This window comes from Lichenostomus cassidix, chromosome 28, assembly GCF_008360975.1.
Source record: "Lichenostomus cassidix isolate B80296 chromosome 28, HeHo_3.0, whole genome shotgun sequence".
In the NCBI taxonomy this organism is placed as follows: domain Eukaryota; kingdom Metazoa; phylum Chordata; class Aves; order Passeriformes; family Meliphagidae; genus Lichenostomus; species Lichenostomus cassidix.
In genome coordinates, this window is record NC_139508.1 from 2,625,909 (window position 1) to 2,646,758 (window position 20,850).

The 20,850-nt window shown below is 44.3% G+C and overlaps 1 protein-coding gene across 1 annotated transcript in view; it reads right to left on the reverse strand.

Moving 5' to 3' along the window:
* Nucleotides 1-866: 866 nt before the first annotated feature.
* LOC146426169 (guanine nucleotide-binding protein G(I)/G(S)/G(O) subunit gamma-7) overlaps nucleotides 867-20,850 on the reverse strand; it is a 41,741-nt gene continuing 21,757 nt past the window's right edge. The window contains exons 2-3 of the mRNA XM_085040371.1: nucleotides 6,968-7,083; nucleotides 867-1,013 (exon numbers count right to left, since the gene is read on the reverse strand). Of these exons, the coding sequence (XP_084896497.1) occupies nucleotides 888-1,013; nucleotides 6,968-7,048 (207 nt within the window). The 5' untranslated portion in view covers nucleotides 7,049-7,083 and the 3' untranslated portion in view covers nucleotides 867-887. The remainder of the gene's footprint in view (nucleotides 1,014-6,967; nucleotides 7,084-20,850) is intronic.

Consider the following 20,850-nt stretch of genomic DNA (forward strand, 5'->3'; position numbering starts at 1 on the left):
TTTTTCCCAGAAATTTCAGCTTTTTTCCCCAGAAATTCCATATTTTTTCCCAGAAATTCCACATTTTTTTGGGTTTTCCCCAGAAATTTCAGTTTTTTTCCCAGGAATTTCAGGTTTTTCCCCAGAATTTTCAGGTTTTTCCCAGGAATTTCAGGATTTTTTAGCGATTTTTTGGGTTTTTTCCCAGGAATTTTGGGTTTTTTTCCCAGGAATTTCGCATTTTCCCCAGAATTTTGGTTTTTTTCAGGGTTTTTTCCCAGAAATTTCAGGTTTTTCCCAGGAATTTCAGGTTTTTCCCAGGAGTTTCAGGATTTTTTAGCGATTTTTTTGGGTTTTTTCCCAGGAATTTTGGGATTTTTTCTCAGGAATTTCACATTTTCCCCAGAAATTTCAGGTTTTTCCCCAGAAATTTCAGGTTTTTTCCCCAGAAATTTCAGCTTTTTTCCCCGGAATTTCGGGATTTTTTTGTGATTTTTTGGGTTTTTTCCCAGGAATTTTGGGACTTTTTCCCAGAAATTTCAGGTTTTTCCCAGAAATTTCAGGTTTTTCCCCAGAAATTTCAGATTTTTTCCCAGAAATTTCAGGATTTTTTTGGGTTTTCCCCAGAAATTTCAGGTTTTTCCCCAGGAATTTCGTTTTTTCCCCAGAAATTTCAGCTTTTTCCCCAGAAATTTCAGGGTTTTTCCCAGGAATTTCGCATTTTCCCCAGAATTTCAGGTTTTTTCAGGGTTTTTTCTCAGGAATTTCGCGTTTTTTCTCAGAAATTTCAGCTTTTTTCCCCGAAATTTCAGGTTTTTCCCCAGGAATTTCCCATTTTCCCCAAAATTTCAGTTTTTTCCCCAGAATTTCCGTTTTTTCCCCGGAATCCCCTGCGGCAGGTTGGCTGGCTATAGGATGGTGCAGGGTTTCTTGTCCTTGAAGGGATTTTCCGAGGCTGGAACTCCCACCAGCAGCGGGTCGCTCCTGGCGTGCTGCTCGCAGTAACTCAGCAGCTCCGAGGAGGCTTTGGATACCTGGAGGGGGAAAAAATCCAAATTTTGGGGGTTTTTTTGGGTGGGATTTGGGTATTCCTAATTTTTCCTAATGGGAGATTGGAAAAAAGGGAGTTGGGAGTGGAAAAATCAGCTTTTTATGGGAATAATGGATGTGGAAAAATCAGTTTTATTGGGTATTTCTGAGTGGGATTTGGGGTTTTTTTGAATGGGGTTTGGGTGTTTTCTATTTTTGCCCAATGGGAGGTTGGAGAGGAATGGGAAAAAAGGAGGTTGGGAGTGGAAAAATCTGGTTTTTAGGGGAATTATGGGGTGGAAAAATCAGTTTTATTGGGTATTTCTGGATGGGATTTGGGATTTCTCTGGATGGGATTTAGGGTTTTTTTGAATGGGGTTTGGATATTCCTAATTTTTCCTAATGGGAGATTGGAAAAAAGGGAGTTGGGAGTGGAAAAATCAGTTTTTTATGGGAATAATGGATGTGGAAAAATCAGTTTTATTGGGTATTTCTGAGTGGGATTTGGGGTTTTTCTGAATGGGGTTTGGGGTATTTAGAGGTTTTCCTAATTGGAGGTTGGAGAGGAATGGGAAAAAAGGGGGTTGGGAGTGGAAAAATCTGTTTTTTAGGGGAATTATGAGGTGGAAAAATCAGTGGTTTTGTTTATTTGATATTATTTTCTTGGATTATTTATTATTTATTATTTATTATTTATTATTTCTTTATTATTTATCATTTTAGTGGATTTTTTAAAAATTGGATATAAATAATGGGGGTGGAAAAATCAGCATTTTATGGAAAATCAGTGGTTTTATTTACTGTTTATTATTTTCTTGGATTATTTATTATTTACTTATTGTTGGATTATTTATTATTTTCTTATTTATTTATTTTTTATTTATTTATTTATTATTTATTTTTTGATTATTTACTATTTATTTATTATGGGATTATTTACTATTTTATTGGGGTTTTTTAAAAAATTGGATATAAATAATGGAGGTGGAAAAATTAGTTTAATGGGAATAAATGGGGTGGAAAAATCAGTGATTTTATTTATTGGGTATTTCTGAATGGGATTTGGGGTTTTTTTGAATGGGGTTTGGATATTCCTAATTTTTCCCAATGGGAGATTGGAAAAAAGGGAGTTGGGAGTGGAAAAATCAGGTTTTTATGGGAATAATGGATGAGGAAAAATCAGTTTTTTATGGGAATAATGGGGTGGAAAAATCAGTTTTTTGTTTATTTTATATAAATAATGGGTGTGGAAAAATCAGTTTTTTATAGGAATAATGGATGTGGAAAATCAGTGGTTTTATTTATTGGATATTATTTTCTTGGATTATTTATTATTTACTTATTATTGGATTATGTATTATTTTCTTATTTATTTATTATTTATTTATTTTTTATTTATTTATTATTGGATTATTTACTATTTTATTGGGATTTTTAAAAAAAATTGGATATAAATAATGGGGGTGGAAAAATCAGTTTAATGGGAATAAATGGGGTGGAAAAAATCAGTGTTTTTATTTATTGGGTATTTCTGAATGGGATTTGGGGTTTTTTTTGAATGGAGTTTGGATATTCCTAATTTTTCCCAATGGGAGGTTGGAGAGGAATGGGAAAAAAGGGGGTTGGGAGTGAAAAAATCTGTTTTTTATGGGAATAATGGATGAGGAAAAATCAGTTTTTTATGGGAATAATGGATGTGGGAAAATCAGTGGTTTTGTTTATTTGATATTATTTTCTTGGATTATTTATTATTTATTATTAATTATTTATTATTTCTTTATTATTTACCATTTTATTGGATTTTTAAAAAATTGGATAGAAATAATGGGGGTGGAAAAATCAGCATTTTATGGAAAATCAGTGGATTTATTTATTGGGTATTTCTGGATGGGATTTGGGGTTTTTTTGAATGGGATTTGGATATTCCTAATTTTTCCCAATGGGAGATTGGAAAAAAGGGAGTTGGGAGTGGAAAAATCAGGTTTTTATGGGAATAATGGATGAGGAAAAATCAGGTTTTTATGGGAATAATGGATGAGGAAAAATCAGTTTTTTATGGGAATAATGGGGTGGAAAAATCAGTGGTTTTGTTTATTTGATATTATTTTCTTGGATTATTTATTATTTTATTGGGATTTTTTAAAAATTGGATATAAATAATGGATGTGGAAAAATTAGTTTAATGGGAATAAATGGGGTGAAAAATCAGTGGTTTTATTTATTCATAATTTCTGAATGAGATTTGGGGTTTTTCTGGATGGGATTTGGGTATTTTCTATTTTTTCCCAATGGGAGGTTGGAGAGGAATGGGAAAAAAGGGAGTTGGGAGTGGAAAAATCAGTTTTTTATGGGAATTATGGGGTGGAAAAATCAGTTTTTTGTTTATTTTATATAAATAATGGGTGTGGAAAAATCAGTTTTTTATAGGAATAATGGATGTGGAAAATCAGTGGTTTTATTTATTGGATATTATTTTCTTGGATTATTTATTATTTACTTATTATTGGATTATGTATTATTTTCTTATTTATTTATTATTTATTTATTTATTTATTTTTAATTATTTATTATTTATTTATTATGGGATTATTTACTATTTTATTGGGATTTTTTAAAAAAATTGGATATAAATAATGGATGTGGAAAAAACAGCATTTTATGGGAATAAATGGGGTGGAAAAAATCAGTGATTTTATTTATTGGGTATTTCTGAATGGGATTTGGGGTTTTTTTGAATGGGGTTTGGATATTCCTAATTTTTCCTAATGGGAGATTGGAAAAAAGGGAGTTGGGAGTGGAAAAATCAGTTTTTTATGGGAATTAATGGGGTGGAAAAATCAGTTTTTTATGGGAATAATGGGGTGGAAAAATCAGGTTTTTTGTTTATTTAATATTATTTTCTTGGATTATTTATTATTTTATTGGGATTTTTTAAAAAAATGGATATAAATAATGGAGGTGGAAAAATTAGTTTTTTATAGGAATAATGAGGGTGGAAAAATCAGGTTTTTATGGGAATAATGGATGAGGAAAAATCAGTTTTTTATGTGAATAATGGATGTGGAAAAATCAGTTTAATGGGAATAAATGGGGTGGAAAATCAGTGGTTTTATTTATTGATAATTTCTGAATGGGATTTGGGGTTTTTTGGGTGGGATTTGGATATTTCCTAATTTTTCCCAATGGGAGGTTGGAGAGGAATGGGGAAAAAGGGAGTTGGGAGTGGAAAAATCAGTTTTTTATGGGAATAATGGATGTGGAAAAATCAGTTTTTTATGGGAATAATGGATGAGGAAAAATCAGCATTTTATGGGAATTAATGGATGTGGAAAATCAGTTTTTTATGGGAATAATGCATGAGGAAAAATTAGTTTTTTATGGGAATAATGGATGTGGAAAAATTAGTTTAATGGGAATAAATGGGGTGGAAAATCAGTGGTTTTATTTATTGGGTATTTCTGAAAGGGATTTGGGGTTTTTTTGGGTGGGATTTGGGTATTTTCTATTTTTTCCCAATGGGAGGTTGGAGAGGATTGGAAGAAAGGGAGATTGGGAGTGGAAAAATCAGTTTTTTATGGGAATTATGGGGTGGAAAAATCAGTTTCATTGGGTATTTCTGGATGGGATTTGGGATTTCTCTGGATGGGATTTGGGGTTTTTTTAATGGGATTTGGGGTATTTAGAGGTTTTCCTAATGGGAGATTGGAGGTGAGTGGAAAAAAAGGGGATTTGGAGTGGAAAAATCAGTGGTTTTGTTTATTTGATATTATTTTCTTGGATTATTTATTGGGATTTTTTAAAAATTGGATATAAATAATCCCATCAGTTTTTGGGGACAAACTGCCATCCCATCCATTTTTAGGGGACAAACTTCTATCCCAGCAGATTTTTTGGGGACAAACTGTTATCCCATCCATTTTTGGGGGAAATTTGGGGTTTCCCACCAGTTTTTTTGGGGACAAACTGCCATTCCACCAGAATTTTTGGGGACAAACTGCCATCCCATCAGTTTTTTGGGGGACAAACTGCCATCCCACTAGGATTTTTGGGGACAAACTGCCATCCCAGTAGGTTTTTGGGTGAAATTTGGGATCCCATCAGTTTTTTTTGGGGACAAACTGCCATCCCATCCATTTTTTGGGGACAAACTGCCATCCAATCCTAGTTTTTGGGGACAAACTGCCATCTCATCAATATTTTTAGGGACAAACTTCCATCCCATAAGGTTTTTTGGGACAAACTGCCACCCCATCAATTTTTTTGGGGTCAAACTGCCATCCCACCAGATTTTTTTAGGGACAAACTGTTATCCCATCCATTTTTGGGGACAAACTGCCATCCCAGTAGGATTTTTTTAGGACAAACTGCCATCCCCACCAGATATTTTTTGGGACAAACTACCATCCAATCAGTTTTTTTGGGGACAAACTGCCATCCCAGCAGATTTTTTTGAGGACAAACTGCCACCCTATCAATATTTTTAGGGACAAACTGCCATCCCAGTAGGTTTTTGGGGGAAATTTGGGATCCCATCAGTTTTTTTTTGGAGTCAAACTTCCATCCCATCCATTTTTTTGGGGACAAACTGCCATCCCATCAATTTTTTGGGCTCAAACTTCCATCCCACCAGATTTTTTGGGGTCAAACTGCCACCCCATCATTTTTTTGGGGACAAGCCGCCACCCCAGTTGTTTTGTTGGGGACAAACTTCTATCCCATCCATTTTTGAGGACAAGCTGCCATCCCATCAGGGCAGTTTTTGGGGACAAACTGCCACCCCATCCATTTTTTTGGGGACAAACTGCCATCCCAGTAGGATTTTTTTAGGACAAACTGCCACCCCATCAATTTTTTGGGGACAAACTTCCATCCAATCAGTTTTTTTGGGGTCAAACTTCCATCCCCACCAGATTTTTTTGGGGACAAACTGCCACCCCATCAATATTTTTAGGGACAAACTGCCATCCCACCAGATTTTTGGGGGAAATTTGGGGTTTCCCACCAGTTTTTTTGGGGACAAACTGCCATTCCACCAGAATTTTTGGGGACAAACTGCCATCCCATCAATATTTTTAGGGACAAACTACCATCCCAGTAGGTTTTTGGGGGAAATTTGGGATCCCATCAGTGTTTTTTTTGGGGACAAACTGCCACCCCATGAATTTTTGGGGACAAACTTCTATCCCAGCAGATTTTTTGGGGACAAACTGCCATCCCATGCATTTTTGGGGGAAATTTGGGGTTTCCCACCAGTTTTTTGGGTACAAACTACCATCCCATCAATTATTTTTGGGGACAAACTGCCATCCCAGCAGATTTTTGGGGACAAACTGCCACCCCAGTAGGTTTTTGGGGGAAATTTGGGATCCCATCAGGTTTTTTTGGGGACAAACTGCCATCCCAATTTTTGGGGACAAACTGCCACCCCACCAGATTTTTTTGGGGACAAACTGCCACCCTATCAATATTTTTGGGGACAAACTGCCATCCCATCCATTTTTGGGGGAAATTTGGGATCCCATCAGGTTTTTTTGGGGACAAACTGCCATCCCACCAACTTTTGGGGACAAACTGCCACCCCATAAGGTTTTTTGGGGTCAAACTGCCAACCAACCCCAGTTTTTTGGGGTCAAACTGCCATCCCATCAATTTTTTTGGGACAAACTTCCACCCCATCAATTTTTGGGTACAAACTGCCATCCCACCATATTTTTGGGGTCAAACTGCCATCCCACCAGATTTTTTTGGGGACAAACTGCCATCCCATCCATTTTTTGGGGACAAATTTCTATCCCACCAGATTTTTTTTGAGGACAAACTGCCATCCCATCCATTTTTTTGGGGGACAAACTGCCATCCCAGTTGTTTTTTTGGGGTCAAACTGCCACCCCATCATTTTTTTGGGGACAAGCCGCCACCCCATCAGTTTTTGGGGTCGATTTGGGGTTTCCAGGCTCACCTTGATCCTCTCAATGCCGGCCTCGATGCGGAGCTGCTCCACCAGCTTCCTGGCCTGAGCTATGTTGTTAGTTGTGGACATTCTCTGCCATCAGCTCCGAGCAGATCCGGAGAATCCTACAAAATATAGGGGAAATTTTGGGGTTTGTTCCATCCTGGGATGGTGGAATGGGTTGGGAGGATTCAGATCAGGAGAATCCTAAAAAAAATATGGGAAATTTGGGATTGGGGTCACATTTTTGGGTTTGTTCCATCCTGGGATTATGGAATGGGTTGGGAGGATTCAGTTTAGGAGAATCCTACAAAATATAGGGGAAATTTTGGGGTTTGTTCCAGTCTGGGATGGTGGAATGGGTTGGGAGGATTCAGATCCGGAGAATCCTACAAAATATAGGGGAAATTTGGGGTTGGGGTGACATTTTGGGATTGTGGAGTGAGCTGGAAGACTCAGCTCAGGAGAATCCTAAAAAAAAAGGGGAAAATTTTGGGGTTTGTTCCATCCTGGGATGGTGGAATGATCTGGAAGGACTTAGCTCAGGAGAATCCTAAAAAAAATACGGGAAATTTGGGATTGGGGTGACATTTTGGGGTTTATTCCATTCTGGATCATGGAATGAGCTAAAAGGACACAGCTCAGGAGAATCCTAAAAAAAACCCAGGAAAATTTGGGGTTGGGATGACATTTTGGGGTTTATTCCATCTGGGATTGTGGAATGAGTTGGGAGGACTCAGTTTAGGAGAATCCTAAAAAAAAACTGGGAAAATTTGGGGTTGGGGTGACGTTTTGGGGTTTGTTCCATCTTGAGATTGTGGAATGGGTTGGAAGGATTCAGATCAGGAGAATCCTAAAAAATATAGGGGAAATTTTGGGGTTTGTTCCATCCTGGGGTCATGGAATGGGTTGGGAGGATTCAGTTTAGGAGAATCTGGAAAAAAATATGGGAAAATTTGGGGTTTGTTCCAGTCTGGGACCCTGGAATGGGTTGGGAGGATTCAGATCAGGAGAATCCTACAAAATATAGGGGAAATTTGGGGTTGGGGTGACGTTTTGGGATTGTGGAGTGAGCTGGGAGACTCAGCTCGGGAGAATCCTAAAAAAAACTGGGAAAATTTTGGGGTTTGTTCCATGCTGGGATCATAGAATGGGCTGGGAGGACTTAGCTCAGGAGAATCCTAAAAAAAATATGGGAAATTTTGGGGTTTGTTCCATCCTGGATTGTGGAATGAGCTGGAGAATCCTGAAAAAAAATGGGAAAATATGGGTTTGGGGTGATGTTTTGGGGTTTGTTCCATGCTGGGATCCTGGAATGGGTTGGGAGGATTCAGATCAGGAGAATCCTAAAAAAAAAGGGGAAAATTTTGGGGTTTGTTCCATCCTGGGATTGTGGAATGAGCTGGAAGGACTTAGATCAGGAGAATCCTATAAAAAAGTATGGGAAATTTGGGATTGGGGTGATGTTTTGGGGTTTGTTCCATCCTGGATTGAGGAATGGGTTGGGAGGATTCAGATCAGGAGAATCCTAAAAAGAAAATGGGAAAATTTGGGATTTGTTCCATCCTGGGATCCTGGAATGCATTGGGAGGACTCAGCTCAGGGGAATCCTAAAAAATATATGGGAAAATTTGGGGTTTGTCCCATCCTGGGATGGTGGAATGAGTTGGAGAATCCTAAAAAATATGGGAAAATTTTGGGGTTTGTTCCATCCTGGGATTGTGGAATGATCTGGAAGGACTTAGCTCAGGAGAATCCTAAAAAATATATGGGAAATTTGGGATTGGGGTGACATTTTGGGGTTTGTTCCATCCTGGGATCCTGGAATGGGCTGGGAGGACTCAGCTCAGGAGAATCCTAAAAAAAAATATGGGAAATTTTGGGGTTTGAGTGACATTTTGGGGTTTGTTCCATCTGGGATTGTGGAATGGGTTGGAAGGATTCAGCTCAGGAGAATCCCAAAAAAAACCCAGGAAAATTTGGGGTTGGGGTGACATTTTGGGTTTATTCCATCCTGGGATCCTGGAATGGGTTGGGAGGACTTAGCTCAGGAGAATCCTAAAAAATATATGGGAAATTTTGGGGTTTGTTCCATCGTGGGATTGTGGAACGGGTTGGGAGGACTCAGTTTAGGAGAATCCTAAAAAAAATGGGGAAATTTTGGGATTGGGATGACATTTTGGGGTTTGTTCCATGCTGGGATCCTGGAATGGGATGGGAGGACCCCAATGACCATCTCTGACGACCCCACAGACGCTTTTGGGGTTGTTTTCAGTTCCTCTTTCCCCGAATCGCCCTCGGGATCCCTTTTGGGAAGTTCTGCTGAGAACTCTGCTGAGGAAAGTGGGAAAAGGAACTTTTATAGGGGAAGTGAGGTTTGGGGTGAGTTGGGGACTGAGGGGACTTTGGGACATCCCTGTGGGGTGATTTGGGGTTTGGGTGTCCCTGGAGCCTGGGTGTGGGGTTGTGTGCAGCCTGCCTATGGGGTCAGGCCCAAAATCCTATAGGATCATGTCCAAAATCCCTATGGAATTATGTCCAAAATCCCATAGGGATCATGTTCAAAATCCCTATAGGGTCATGTCCAACATCCCTATAGGATCATGTTCAAAATCCTATAGGATCATGTCCAAAATCCCCATGGGGTTTTGTCCAACCTGCCTATGGGGTCAGCTCCAAAATCCTATAGAATCATGTCCAAAATCCCTATAGGATCATGTCCAACATCCCTATAGGATCATGTCCAACATCCCTATAGGATCACATCCAACATCCCTATGGGATCACATCCAACATCCCTATAGGATCATGTCCAACATCCCTATAGGATCACATCCAAAATCCCTATGGGATCATGTCCAACATCCCATAGGATCATGTCCAACATCCCTATAGGATCATGTCCAAAATCCTATAGGATCATGTCCAACATCCCTATAGGATCACACCCAACATCCCTATAGGATCATGTCCAACATCCCTATAGGATCACATCCAACATCCCTATAGGATCATGTCCAACATCCCTATAGGATCACATCCAACATCCCTATAGGATCATGTCCAACATCCCTATAGGATCACATCCAACATCCCTATAGGATCATGTCCAAAATCCCTATAGGATCACGTCCAACATCCCTATAGGATCATGTCCAACATCCCTATAGGATCATGTCCAACATCCCTATAGGATCATGTCCAACATCCCTATAGGATCATGTCCAACATCCCTATGGGATCATGTCCAACATCCTATAGGATCACATCCAACATCCCTATAGGATCACGTCCAACATCCCTATAGGATCATGTCCAACATCCCTATGGGATCACGTCCAACATCCCATAGGATCATGTCCAACATCCCATAGGATCAGGTCCAACATCCTATAGGATCACATCCAAAATCCCTATGGGATCATGTCCAACATCCCTATAGGATCACATCCAACATCCCTATAGGATCATGTCCAAAATCCCTATGGGATCATGTCCAACATCCCTATAGGATCACATCCAAAATCCCTATAGGATCATGTCCAACATCCCTATAGGATCACATCCAACATCCCTATGGGATCATGTCCAAAATCCCTATGGGATCACGTCCAACATCCCTATGGGATCATGTCCAACATCCCTGTAGGATCATGTCCAACATCCCTATAGGATCATGTCCAACATCCCTATAGGATCACGTCCAACATCCCTATAGGATCATGTCCAACATCCCTATAGGATCACATCCAACATCCCTATAGGATCACATCCAACATCCCTATAGGATCACGTCCAACATCCCTATGGGATCATGTCCAACATCCCTATAGGATCACACCCAACATCCCTATAGGATCACATCCAACATCCCTATAGGATCAGGTCCAACATCCCTATAGGATCATGTCCAAAATCCCTATGGGATCACGTCCAACATCCCTATAGGATCACATCCAACATCCCTATAGGATCACATCCAACATCCCTATGGGATCATGTCCAACATCCCTGTAGGATCACGTCCAACATCCCTATAGGATCACATCCAACATCCCTATAGGATCATGTCCAAAATCCTATAGGATCACATCCAACATCCCTATAGGATCACACCCAACATCCCTATAGGATCATGTCCAACATCCCTATAGGATCACATCCAACATCCCTATAGGATCACATCCAACATCCCTATAGGATCATGTCCAACATCCCTATAGGATCATGTCCAACATCCCTATAGGATCATGTCCAACATCCCTATAGGATCATGTCCAACATCCCTATAGGATCACATCCAACATCCCTATAGGATCATGTCCAACATCCCTATAGGATCATGTCCAACATCCCTATAGGATCATGTCCAACATCCCTATAGGATCATGTCCAACATCCCTATAGGATCATGTCCAACATCCCTATAGGATCATGTCCAACATCCCTATAGGATCATGTCCAACATCCCTATAGGATCATGTCCAACATCCCTATAGGATCATGTCCAACATCCCTATAGGATCACATCCAACATCCCTATAGGATCACATCCAACATCCCTATAGGATCATGTCCAACATCCTCCTTCAACCTCCTTCTCCTCCTCCAACCTTCTCCTCCACGCTCCTCCTCCTCCAAAATTCTCCTCCTCAAACCATCTTCTCCTCCAACCTTTTCCTCCAACCTTCTCCTCCTCCAACCTTCTCCTCCTCCAACCTTCTCCTCCTCCAAACTTTTCTCCTCTTCCAAACTTCTCCTCCAACCTTCTCCTGAAACCTTCTCTTCCTCCAACCTTCTTCTCCTCCAACCTTCTCCCCCAACCTTTTCCTCCAACCTTCTCCTCCTCCAACCTTCTCCTTCTCCAAAATTCTCCTCCTCCACCCTTTTCTTCCAACCTTCTCCTCCACCCTCCTCCTCCAACCATCTCCCCAGACCCGGCTCCTTCAAAGCCAAGCGTTCCCGACAGGATCACCCATCCCATCCCAAAATCCCATCCCATCCCATCCCATCCCATCCCATCCCATCCCACCCCACCCCATCCCATTATCCCATCCCATCCCACCCCACCCCATCCCATTATCCCACCCCATCCCATCCCATCCCACTCCCCGCCGTCTCGTCTATGTTTAGACATTCCTGGTTTATTCCAAACCACAGCGACTCTCTGAGGTTATTTTCTTTGGCAGACACAGAGTGTTTTCAGCTCCTCCACTCCCAAGCAGGGAGAGAACAGCAGCGCTGCAGGATGATTCCCCGAATTTTTCGGGAATCTCAACCTCTCCCGTCCTGGAAATTAAGTCAGGCAGCGAGGAAGTGAAACCAGGTCTGGTTCTGTGGAAAACCCCTGGATTTTTTGGGAATCTCCACCTCTCCCATCCTGGAAATTAAGTCAGGCGGCGAGGAGGTGAAACCAGGGTGAAACCAGGTCTGGTTCTGTGGAAAATCCCTGGATTTTTTGGGAATCTCCGCCTCTCCCATCCTGGAAATTAAGTCAGGCAGCAAGGAGGTGAAATCTGATTCTGTGGAAAACAGGAGGAGGGAGGAGGCTGTTTGTTCCCCGGGGGAAGGAGGAATTTTGGAGCAAATCCCAAACCAGCCCGGGCAGGATTGGGAACAGGGAAACACCCCGAGCCGAGCTCTCTCCAAACCCCTTCCTGCCAAAACAACCTTCACCGGGACACGTGGGGCAAAAATCCCAGGAATTTGGGTTTCGGGATCGCCTGCCTGTACTTTCCCAGCTTCCTGTTTACGATGAGTCAGCTCCAGAGAATTCCTGGAGCTGTTCCCAAGCCAAGCCCTGTCCCTGCAGCTTCCCGGGAGGGAGGATGGTGAGGAGAAGCTCCTGCTGCAGGCAGGAATTGTCAGATGAGGGTGCTGGAGGTGGAGAGGGAAGGAGGTTGGATTGCCTGGTTGGTGGTTTGGGGGAGTTCTAGCGGCTCTGCAGCTCCTCTGCATCCCAGGGGATCCCTGGGAATCCCTTTTCCCTTTTCCCAGGGAATCCCTTTTCCCAGGGAATCCCTTTTCCCTTTTCCCAGGGAATCCCTTTTCCCTTTTCCCAGGGAATCCCAGGGAATCCCTTTTCCCTGGGAATCCCTTTTCCCTTTTCCCAGGGAATCTCTTTTCCCTTTTCCCAGGGGATCCCAGGGAATCCCTTTTCCCAGGGAATCCCTTTTCCCTTTTCCCAGGGAATCCCTTTTCCCTCTCCCGGGGTGAAGAGGAGCAGAAGTCAGCGCTGAGTTCCACTGTGATACCTGAATCTCTTCCAATCCCAAATTCCACAGTGGGAATCTGCATTATTCCCAATCCCAAATTCCACAGGGGGACCTGCATCATTCCTAATCCCAAATTCCACTGGGGAATCTGCATTGTTCCCAGTCCCAGATCCCACTGTGGGACCTGAATCCCTCCCAGTCCCACGTTCTGCAGTGGGATCTGCATCAATCCCAATCAGAGATTCCACAGTGGAATCTGCATAGTTCCCAATCCCAAATTCCACAGGGGAATCTGCATCGTTCCCAATCCCAGATCCCGCTGGTTCCACTGTGATACCCGAATCTCTTCCAATCCCACATTCCACTGGGGAATCTGCATCATTCCCAATCCCAAATTCCACAGGGGGATCTGCATCATTCCCAATCCCAGATTCCACAGGGGATCTGCATCGTTCCCAATCCCAAACTCTACAGTGGGATCTGCATCATTCCCAATTCCACATTCCACAGGGGAATCTGCATTATTCCCAATCCCAGATCCCACTGGTTCCACTGTGGGACCTGAATCCCTCCCAGTCCCAGGTTCTGCAGTGGGATCTGCATCAATCCCAATCCCAAATTCCAAAGTGGGATCTGCATAGTTCCCAATCCCAAATTGCAAAGTGGGATCTGCCTCATTCCCAATCCCAAATTCCACAGTGGGATGTGCATTATTCCCAATCCCAAATTCCACAGGAGATCTGCATTATTCCCAATCCCAAATTCCACAGGAGATCTGCATTATTCCCAATCCCAAATTCCACAGTGGGATCTGCATCAATCCCAATCCCAGATCCCACTGGTTCCACTGTGGGACCTGAATCCCTCCCAGTCCCAGGTTCTGCAGTGGGATCTGCATCAATCCCAATCAGAGATTCCAGAGTGGAATCTGCATCATTCCCAATCCCAAATTCCACAGGGGAATCTGCATCGTTCCCAGTCCCAGATTCCACAGTGGGATCTGCATAATTCCCAATCCCAAATTCCACTGGTTCCACTGTTGGACTTGAATCTTTCCCACTCTCAGATCCCACAGTGGAATCCCAATCCCTCCCAATCCCAGATCCCATTGATCCCACAGCAGGTCCCACACCATTCCCATTGATCCCACAGCAGGTCCCACACCATTCCCATTGATCCCACAGCAGGATCACACCATTCCCAGATCCTATTAATCCCACAGCAGGACCTGCATCATTCCCATTCCCAGATCCCATTGATCCCACAGCAGGATCCACACCAATCCCAGATCCCACAGCAGGATCCACACCTTTCCATTGATCCCATTGATCCCACAGCAGGATCCACACCATTCCCATTGATCCCACAGCAGGATCCACACCATTCCCAGATCCCATTGATCCCTCAGCAGGATCCACACCATTCCCAGATCCTATTAATCCCACAGCAGGACCTGCATCATTCCCATTCCACTGATCCCATTGATCCCACAGCAGGATCCACACCATTCCCTTTTTTTTTTCAAAGTTCCCCATTTTTTTGGGGGGAAATCCCCAAATTGCTAAAATCCTGAAAATCCTGAAATCCCAAATTGCCAAAATCCAAAAAAAAAATCCCCAAATCCCCACAGATCCCAACCCTGACCCAAAAAATGTGGGAATTTGGGGGAAAATCTGCAATTACACCTTCAGCTAATGAAGTTAATTACTCCAAGTTTTCTCCCCCAATTAATTCACTGTTATTTACATATTTTGGAGCTCTGAGACAGTGAGATGACCTTGAATTTGGAGCTTAAAGAAGAATTATTTTGCCTAAAAATGAGATTAAATTAGCTTTAGCACCTATGTGGATCCCAGAGTTGTACACTAAATAATCACAGGATTACAGAAAAATTACAGAATAATTACAGAATTAGACGGAAAATATAAAAATTAAAATCCTAAAGCAGCAAATTCCCCTCCTGGAGCTCAGCCAGGCTGATTTTCCCTTCCTGGGAACTCGTGGCTGCTGAGTGACTCAGCACTGAAAAACCTTTTTGCTGAGTCACCCTCTGCCCTGCTGGGCAGGAAAAAACTTCCCGAATTTCTGGAATAAAAATAAATAAACCTTCCCGAATTTGTGTAATAAAAAAAATAAACCTTCCCGAATTTCTAGAATAAAAAAAATAAACCTTCCCGAATTTCTGCAGAAAAAAAAATAAATAAACCTTCCCGAATTTCTGTAATTAAAAAAACAGAGCGGGGACAGTGCGGGGACAGTGAGGGGACAGAGCGGGGACAGAGCCTTTCCCCGAAAAGGCTGATCGCTCCTTTCCCGGATTGTCACACTGTCCCTGACGTCACGGGGAGGTGACACCGCCGGGCTCTCTGTCCCCAAGGAGCTGCCAGCTCCGGTTTTGGGCTGAATTCCCGGGAAAACGGCGGCGAGGGGCTGCTGAGTCAGCAGTGGTGACAGAGTGGTGACGGAGTGGTGACAGAGCAGGACAGAGCGGGGACAGAGTGGGGACAGAGAGGGGACAGAGTGGGGACAGAGAGGGGACAGTGCGGGGACAGTGAAGGGACAGTGAGGGGACAGTGAGGGGACAAAGTGGGGACAAAGCGGTGACAAAGCGGGGACAGAGAGGGGACGGAGCAGGGACAGAGCGGGGACAGTGCAGGACAGAGAGGGGACAGAGAGGGGAGAGAGAGGGGACAGAGAGGGGACAGAGCGGGGACAGTGCGGGGACAGTGAGGGGACAAAGTGGGGACAGAGAGGGGACAGAGCGGGACAGAGAGGGGACAGAGAGGGGACAGAGCAGGACAGAGAGGTGACAGAGAGGTGACAGAGAGGTGACAGAGAGGTGACAGAGAGGGGACAGAGAGGGGACAGAGCAGGGACAGTGAGGGGACAGAGAGAGGACAGAGAGGGGACAGTGAGGGGACAGAGAGGGGACAGAGAGGGGACAGAGAGGGGACAGAGCAGGGACAGTGAGGGGACAGAGAGGGGACAGAGAGGGGACAGAGCAGGACAGAGAGGTGACAGAGAGGTGACAGAGAGGGGACAGAGAGGGGACAGAGAGGGGACAGAGAGGGGACAGTGCGGGGACAGAGAGGGGACAGAGCAGGACAGTGAGGGGACAGTGCGGGGACAGAGAGGTGACAGCAGCGGGGACAGAGTGGTGACAAAGCGGTGACACAGCGGTGACACAGCGGTGACAGCAGCGCCGCCTCTGCCCAGCGTGACTCAGCAGCGTCAGCAGGAGATTCCTCGTGATTTTCAGACTTTAATCCCATTTATTCCCAAATCCTCCTGATTTTCCAGACTTTAATTTCATTTATTCCCAAATCCTCCTCCTGATTTCCAGACTCTGATCTTGTTTATTCCCAAATCCTCCTGATTTTCGGACTTCAACCCCATTTATTCCTGAGCTCTCCTCCTGCTTTTTCAGACTTTAATCCCATTTATTCCCAAATCCTCCTGATTTTCCAGACTTTAATTTCATTTATTTCCAAAACCTCCTCCTGCTATTCCAGCCTTTAATCCAATTTATTCCCAAACCATTCTCCTGCTTTTCCAGCCTTTAATCTCATTTATTCCCAAATCCTCCTCCTGATTTCCAGACTTTAATTTCATTTATTCCCAAAACCTCCTCATCCTCTTCCAGCCTTTTTATCCCATTTATTCCCGAATAACTTCTCCTCCTTTTCCAGCCCTTTAATCCCATTTATTGCCAAATCCTCCTCCTGATTTCCAGACTTGTAATTTCATTTATTCCCAAATCCTCCTCCTGCTATTCCAGCCTTTAATCCAATTTATTCCCAAACAACTTCTCCTCCTTTTCCAGCCTTTTAATCCCATTTATTCCCAAACCCTCCTGGGAGCTCCCTAATCCCAAAACCCGTGAGATGATCCCAAAAAGCAGCAGCCAGCTCTGGGATGGAATTCCTGCCTTCTCCTGCTGGATTTTCCTGCCTCCAGACTGGGGGGAGATGGGGCTGCTTTGAATTCCCAAAAAAATCCCCAAAGAATCCCCAAAAAAATCCCAAAAATGCAAAAAAAATCCCCCTAAAAATTCCCCAAAAAATAAAAAAAAAAAATCCCCACAAATTTTTTAAAAATCCAAAAATCCCCAAAAAATCCAAAAAAATCCCCCTAAAAATTCTCAAAAAAATCCCCAAAACCGCCAAAAAATCCCCTAAAAATTCTCAAAAATAAAAAAAATCCCCAAAATTTTTTTTAAAAATCCCCAAAAAATCCCCCAAAAATCAAAAAAAATCCCCTAAAAAAATCCCCAAAAATGGGGGGTTTGGCTAGCCCAGGTGAAGGTAGAGGAAGTTTTTTTGTAGGTTTGGGATATTCTGGATTGTGGGGCTGCTGATCCTGCTGGGGAGCCTGGAGTGGTGCAGATCCTCTGGGGGACTGATGGGATTGGGATTGGGATCAGTGTGGGATTGGGATCCAGTATGGGATTGGGATTGGGAGGGATTTGGGATCCAGTGTGGGATTGGGATGGATTTGGATAGATTGGGATCCCAGTGTGGGATTGGGATTGGGAGGGATTGGGATCCAGTGTGGGATTGGGACTGGGAGGGATTGGGAGGGATTTGGGATTGGGATCCCAGTGTGGGATTGGGAGGGATTGAGATCCAGAGTGGGATTGGGATTGGGAGGGATTGGGAGGGATTGATATTGGGATTGGGAGGGATTGGGATCCAGTTTGGGATGTGGGATTGGGATCCAGTTTGGGATGTGGGATTGGGATCCAGTTTGGGATGTGGGATTGGGATCCAGTTTGGGATGTGGGATTGGGAGGGATTGGGATCCAGTGTGGGATTGGGATGGATTTGGATGGATTGGGATCCCAGTGTGTGATTGGGAGGGATTTGGGATCCCAGGGTGGGATGTGGGAGGGATTTGGGATCCCAGTGTGGGATTGGGATTGGGATCCAGTGTGGGATTGGGATTGGGAGGGATTTGGGATCCAGTGTGGGATTGGGAGGGATTTGGATGGATTGGGATCCAGTGTGGGATTGGGATGGATTTGGATGGATTGGGATCCCAGTGTGGGATTGGGATTGGGAGGGATTTGGGATCCCAGAGTGGATCCATTTCAAATGAAGTTAAATTAATGACGAAGATTTGATTGCAGCTGAGATCCAGCAGTGCATCCTCCACCCCAAACCATCACCCCAAACACAGAGCAACCTAATCCTGCTGGGAAAGGAGGATCCTGCAGGAAAAGGAGGATTTTGCAGGAAAATGAGGATCCAGCTGGAAAGGAGGATTTTGCAGGAAAAGGAGGATTTTGCAGGAAAAGGAGGATTTTGCAGGAAAAGGAGGATTTTGCAGGAAAAGGAGGATTTTGCAGGAAAAGGAGGATTTTGCAGGAAAATGAGGATTTTGCAGGGAAAGGAGGATTTTGCAGGAAAAGGAGGATTTTGCAGGAAAAAGAGGATTTTGCAGGAAAAGGAGGATTTTGCAGGAAAAAGAGGATTTTGCAGGAAAAGGAGGATTTTGCAGGAAAGGAGAATCCTGCAGAAAAGGAGGATCCAGCTGGAAAAGGAGGATTCTGCAGAAAAAGGATGATTTTGCAGGAAAAGGAGGATCCTGCAGAAAGTGAGGATCCTGCAGGAAAGGGGAATCCTGCAGAAAAGGAGGATTTTGCAGGAAAAAGAGGATTCTGCAGGGAAATCAGGATCCAGGTGGAAAATGAGGATTTTGCAGGAAAAGGAGGATTTTGCAGGAAAATGAGGATTTTGCAGGGAAAGGAGGGTTTTGCAGGAAAAGAAGGATCCTGCAGGAAAAGGAGGATAATGCTGGAAAATGAAGATTCTGCAGGGAAAGGAGGATTCTGCAGGAAATGAGGATCCTGCTGGAAAATTAGGATCTTGCAGGAAAAGGAGGATCCTTCAGGAAAATGAGGATCCAGCTGGAAAATGAGGATCTTACAGAAAATGAGGACCCAGCTGCTCCCAGCTCTCCCAGGCTCAGGCACACCACATCCACCAACCCCACATTCCCAGGGCTGGGCGGGTGGAAGGAATCCAGACAGATCAGCAGAACTCAGCCACAACTCAGACATAACTCAGCCATAAAACTCAGACACAGCTCAGCCAGAACTCAGACATAAAACTCAGACATTGCACAGACATTACACAGACATTATTGCACCTTCCCTCCCTTTCCCAAGCGAAACCTCCGTCGGGCAGCAGCAGGGTGAAACCTGCGGCGTGTCCTGGCCTGAGCCAAACCCAGCCTGAGCCAAACCAGCCTGAGCCAAACCAGCCTGGCACTGCCCTGAGCCATCCCAGCCTGGCACTGCCCTGAGCTAACCCAGCCTGAGCCAAACCAGCCTGGCACTGCCCTGAGCCAACCCAGCCTGAGCCATCCCAGCCTGGCACATCCCTGAGCCAAACCAGCCTGAGCCAAACCAGCCTGAGCCAACCCAGCCTGGCACATCCCTGAGCCAACCCAGCCTGGCACTGCCCTCTGCCCTGTGCCAACCTAGCCTGAGCTAACCCAGCCTGAGCCAAACCAGCCTGAGCCAACCCAACCCACCCACCAACCACCCACACCCACCAACCACCCACCCCCCCCCCAACCACCCACCCACCAAACCACCACCAACCCAACCTGGCACATCCCTGAGCCAACCCACCCAGGCACTGTCCCCATGCCCTCCCACGGTGCCACCCGCCCCGGGCAGGGCAGGGCAGGGCAGGCAGGGCAGAACAATGCCCCAAACCTGGCTGGGCTGGCATTCCTGCCATTCCTGCCATTCCTGGCATAGCTGGAGCAGCCACTCCTCGAGTGAAGCAACACAGCTGAGCTGGCAGGGCTGGCAGGGCTGGCAGGGCTGGCAGGGCTGGGTGATCCTCCTCTGTCTGCATCCCAAAAATGTGGGGTTGGGGGTTGTGGTGTGCCTGGGGCTGGGAGAGCTGGGAGCAGCTGGATCCTCATTTTCCTGCAAAATCCTCATTTTCCTGCTGGATCCTCATTTTCCTGCAAAATCCTGCTTTTCCTGCAAAATCCTCATTTTCCTGCAGATTCCTCATTTTCCAGCTGGATCCTCATTTTCCTGCAAATCCTCATTTTCCTGCAGAATCCTTCTTTTCCTGCAAAATCCTCCTTTTCTGCAGGATTCTCCTTTTCCAGCTGGATCATCATTTTCCTGCAAAACTCTCCTTTTCCTGCATTATCCTCCTTTTCCAGCAGGATCCTCCTTTTCCTGCAAAATCCTCATTTTCCAGCTGGATCCTCATTTTCTGCAGAATCCTTCTTTTCCTGCAAGATCCTAATTTTCCTGAAAAATCCTCCCTTCCTGCAAAATCCTCCTTTTCTGCTGAATCCTCATTTTCCTGCAAAATCCTCCTTTTCCTGCAAAATCCTCATTTTCCTGCAGATTCCTCCTTTTCCTGCATTATCCTCCTTTTCCTGCAAAATCCTCCTTTTCCTGCAAAATCCTCCTTTTCCAGCAGGATTAGGTTGCTCTGTGTTTGGGGTGATGGTTTGGGGTGGAGGATGCACTGCTGGATCTCAGCTGGAATGAAGTATTTTCCATTCATTTAATTTCATTTGAAATGGATCCACCCTGGGATCCCAAATCCCTCCCAATCCCACATCCCAGCAATTCCACAGTGGATCTTTTTTGGGATTTTTTGTGGGGATTTTTTTGGGATTTCTTGGGGATTTTTTTTT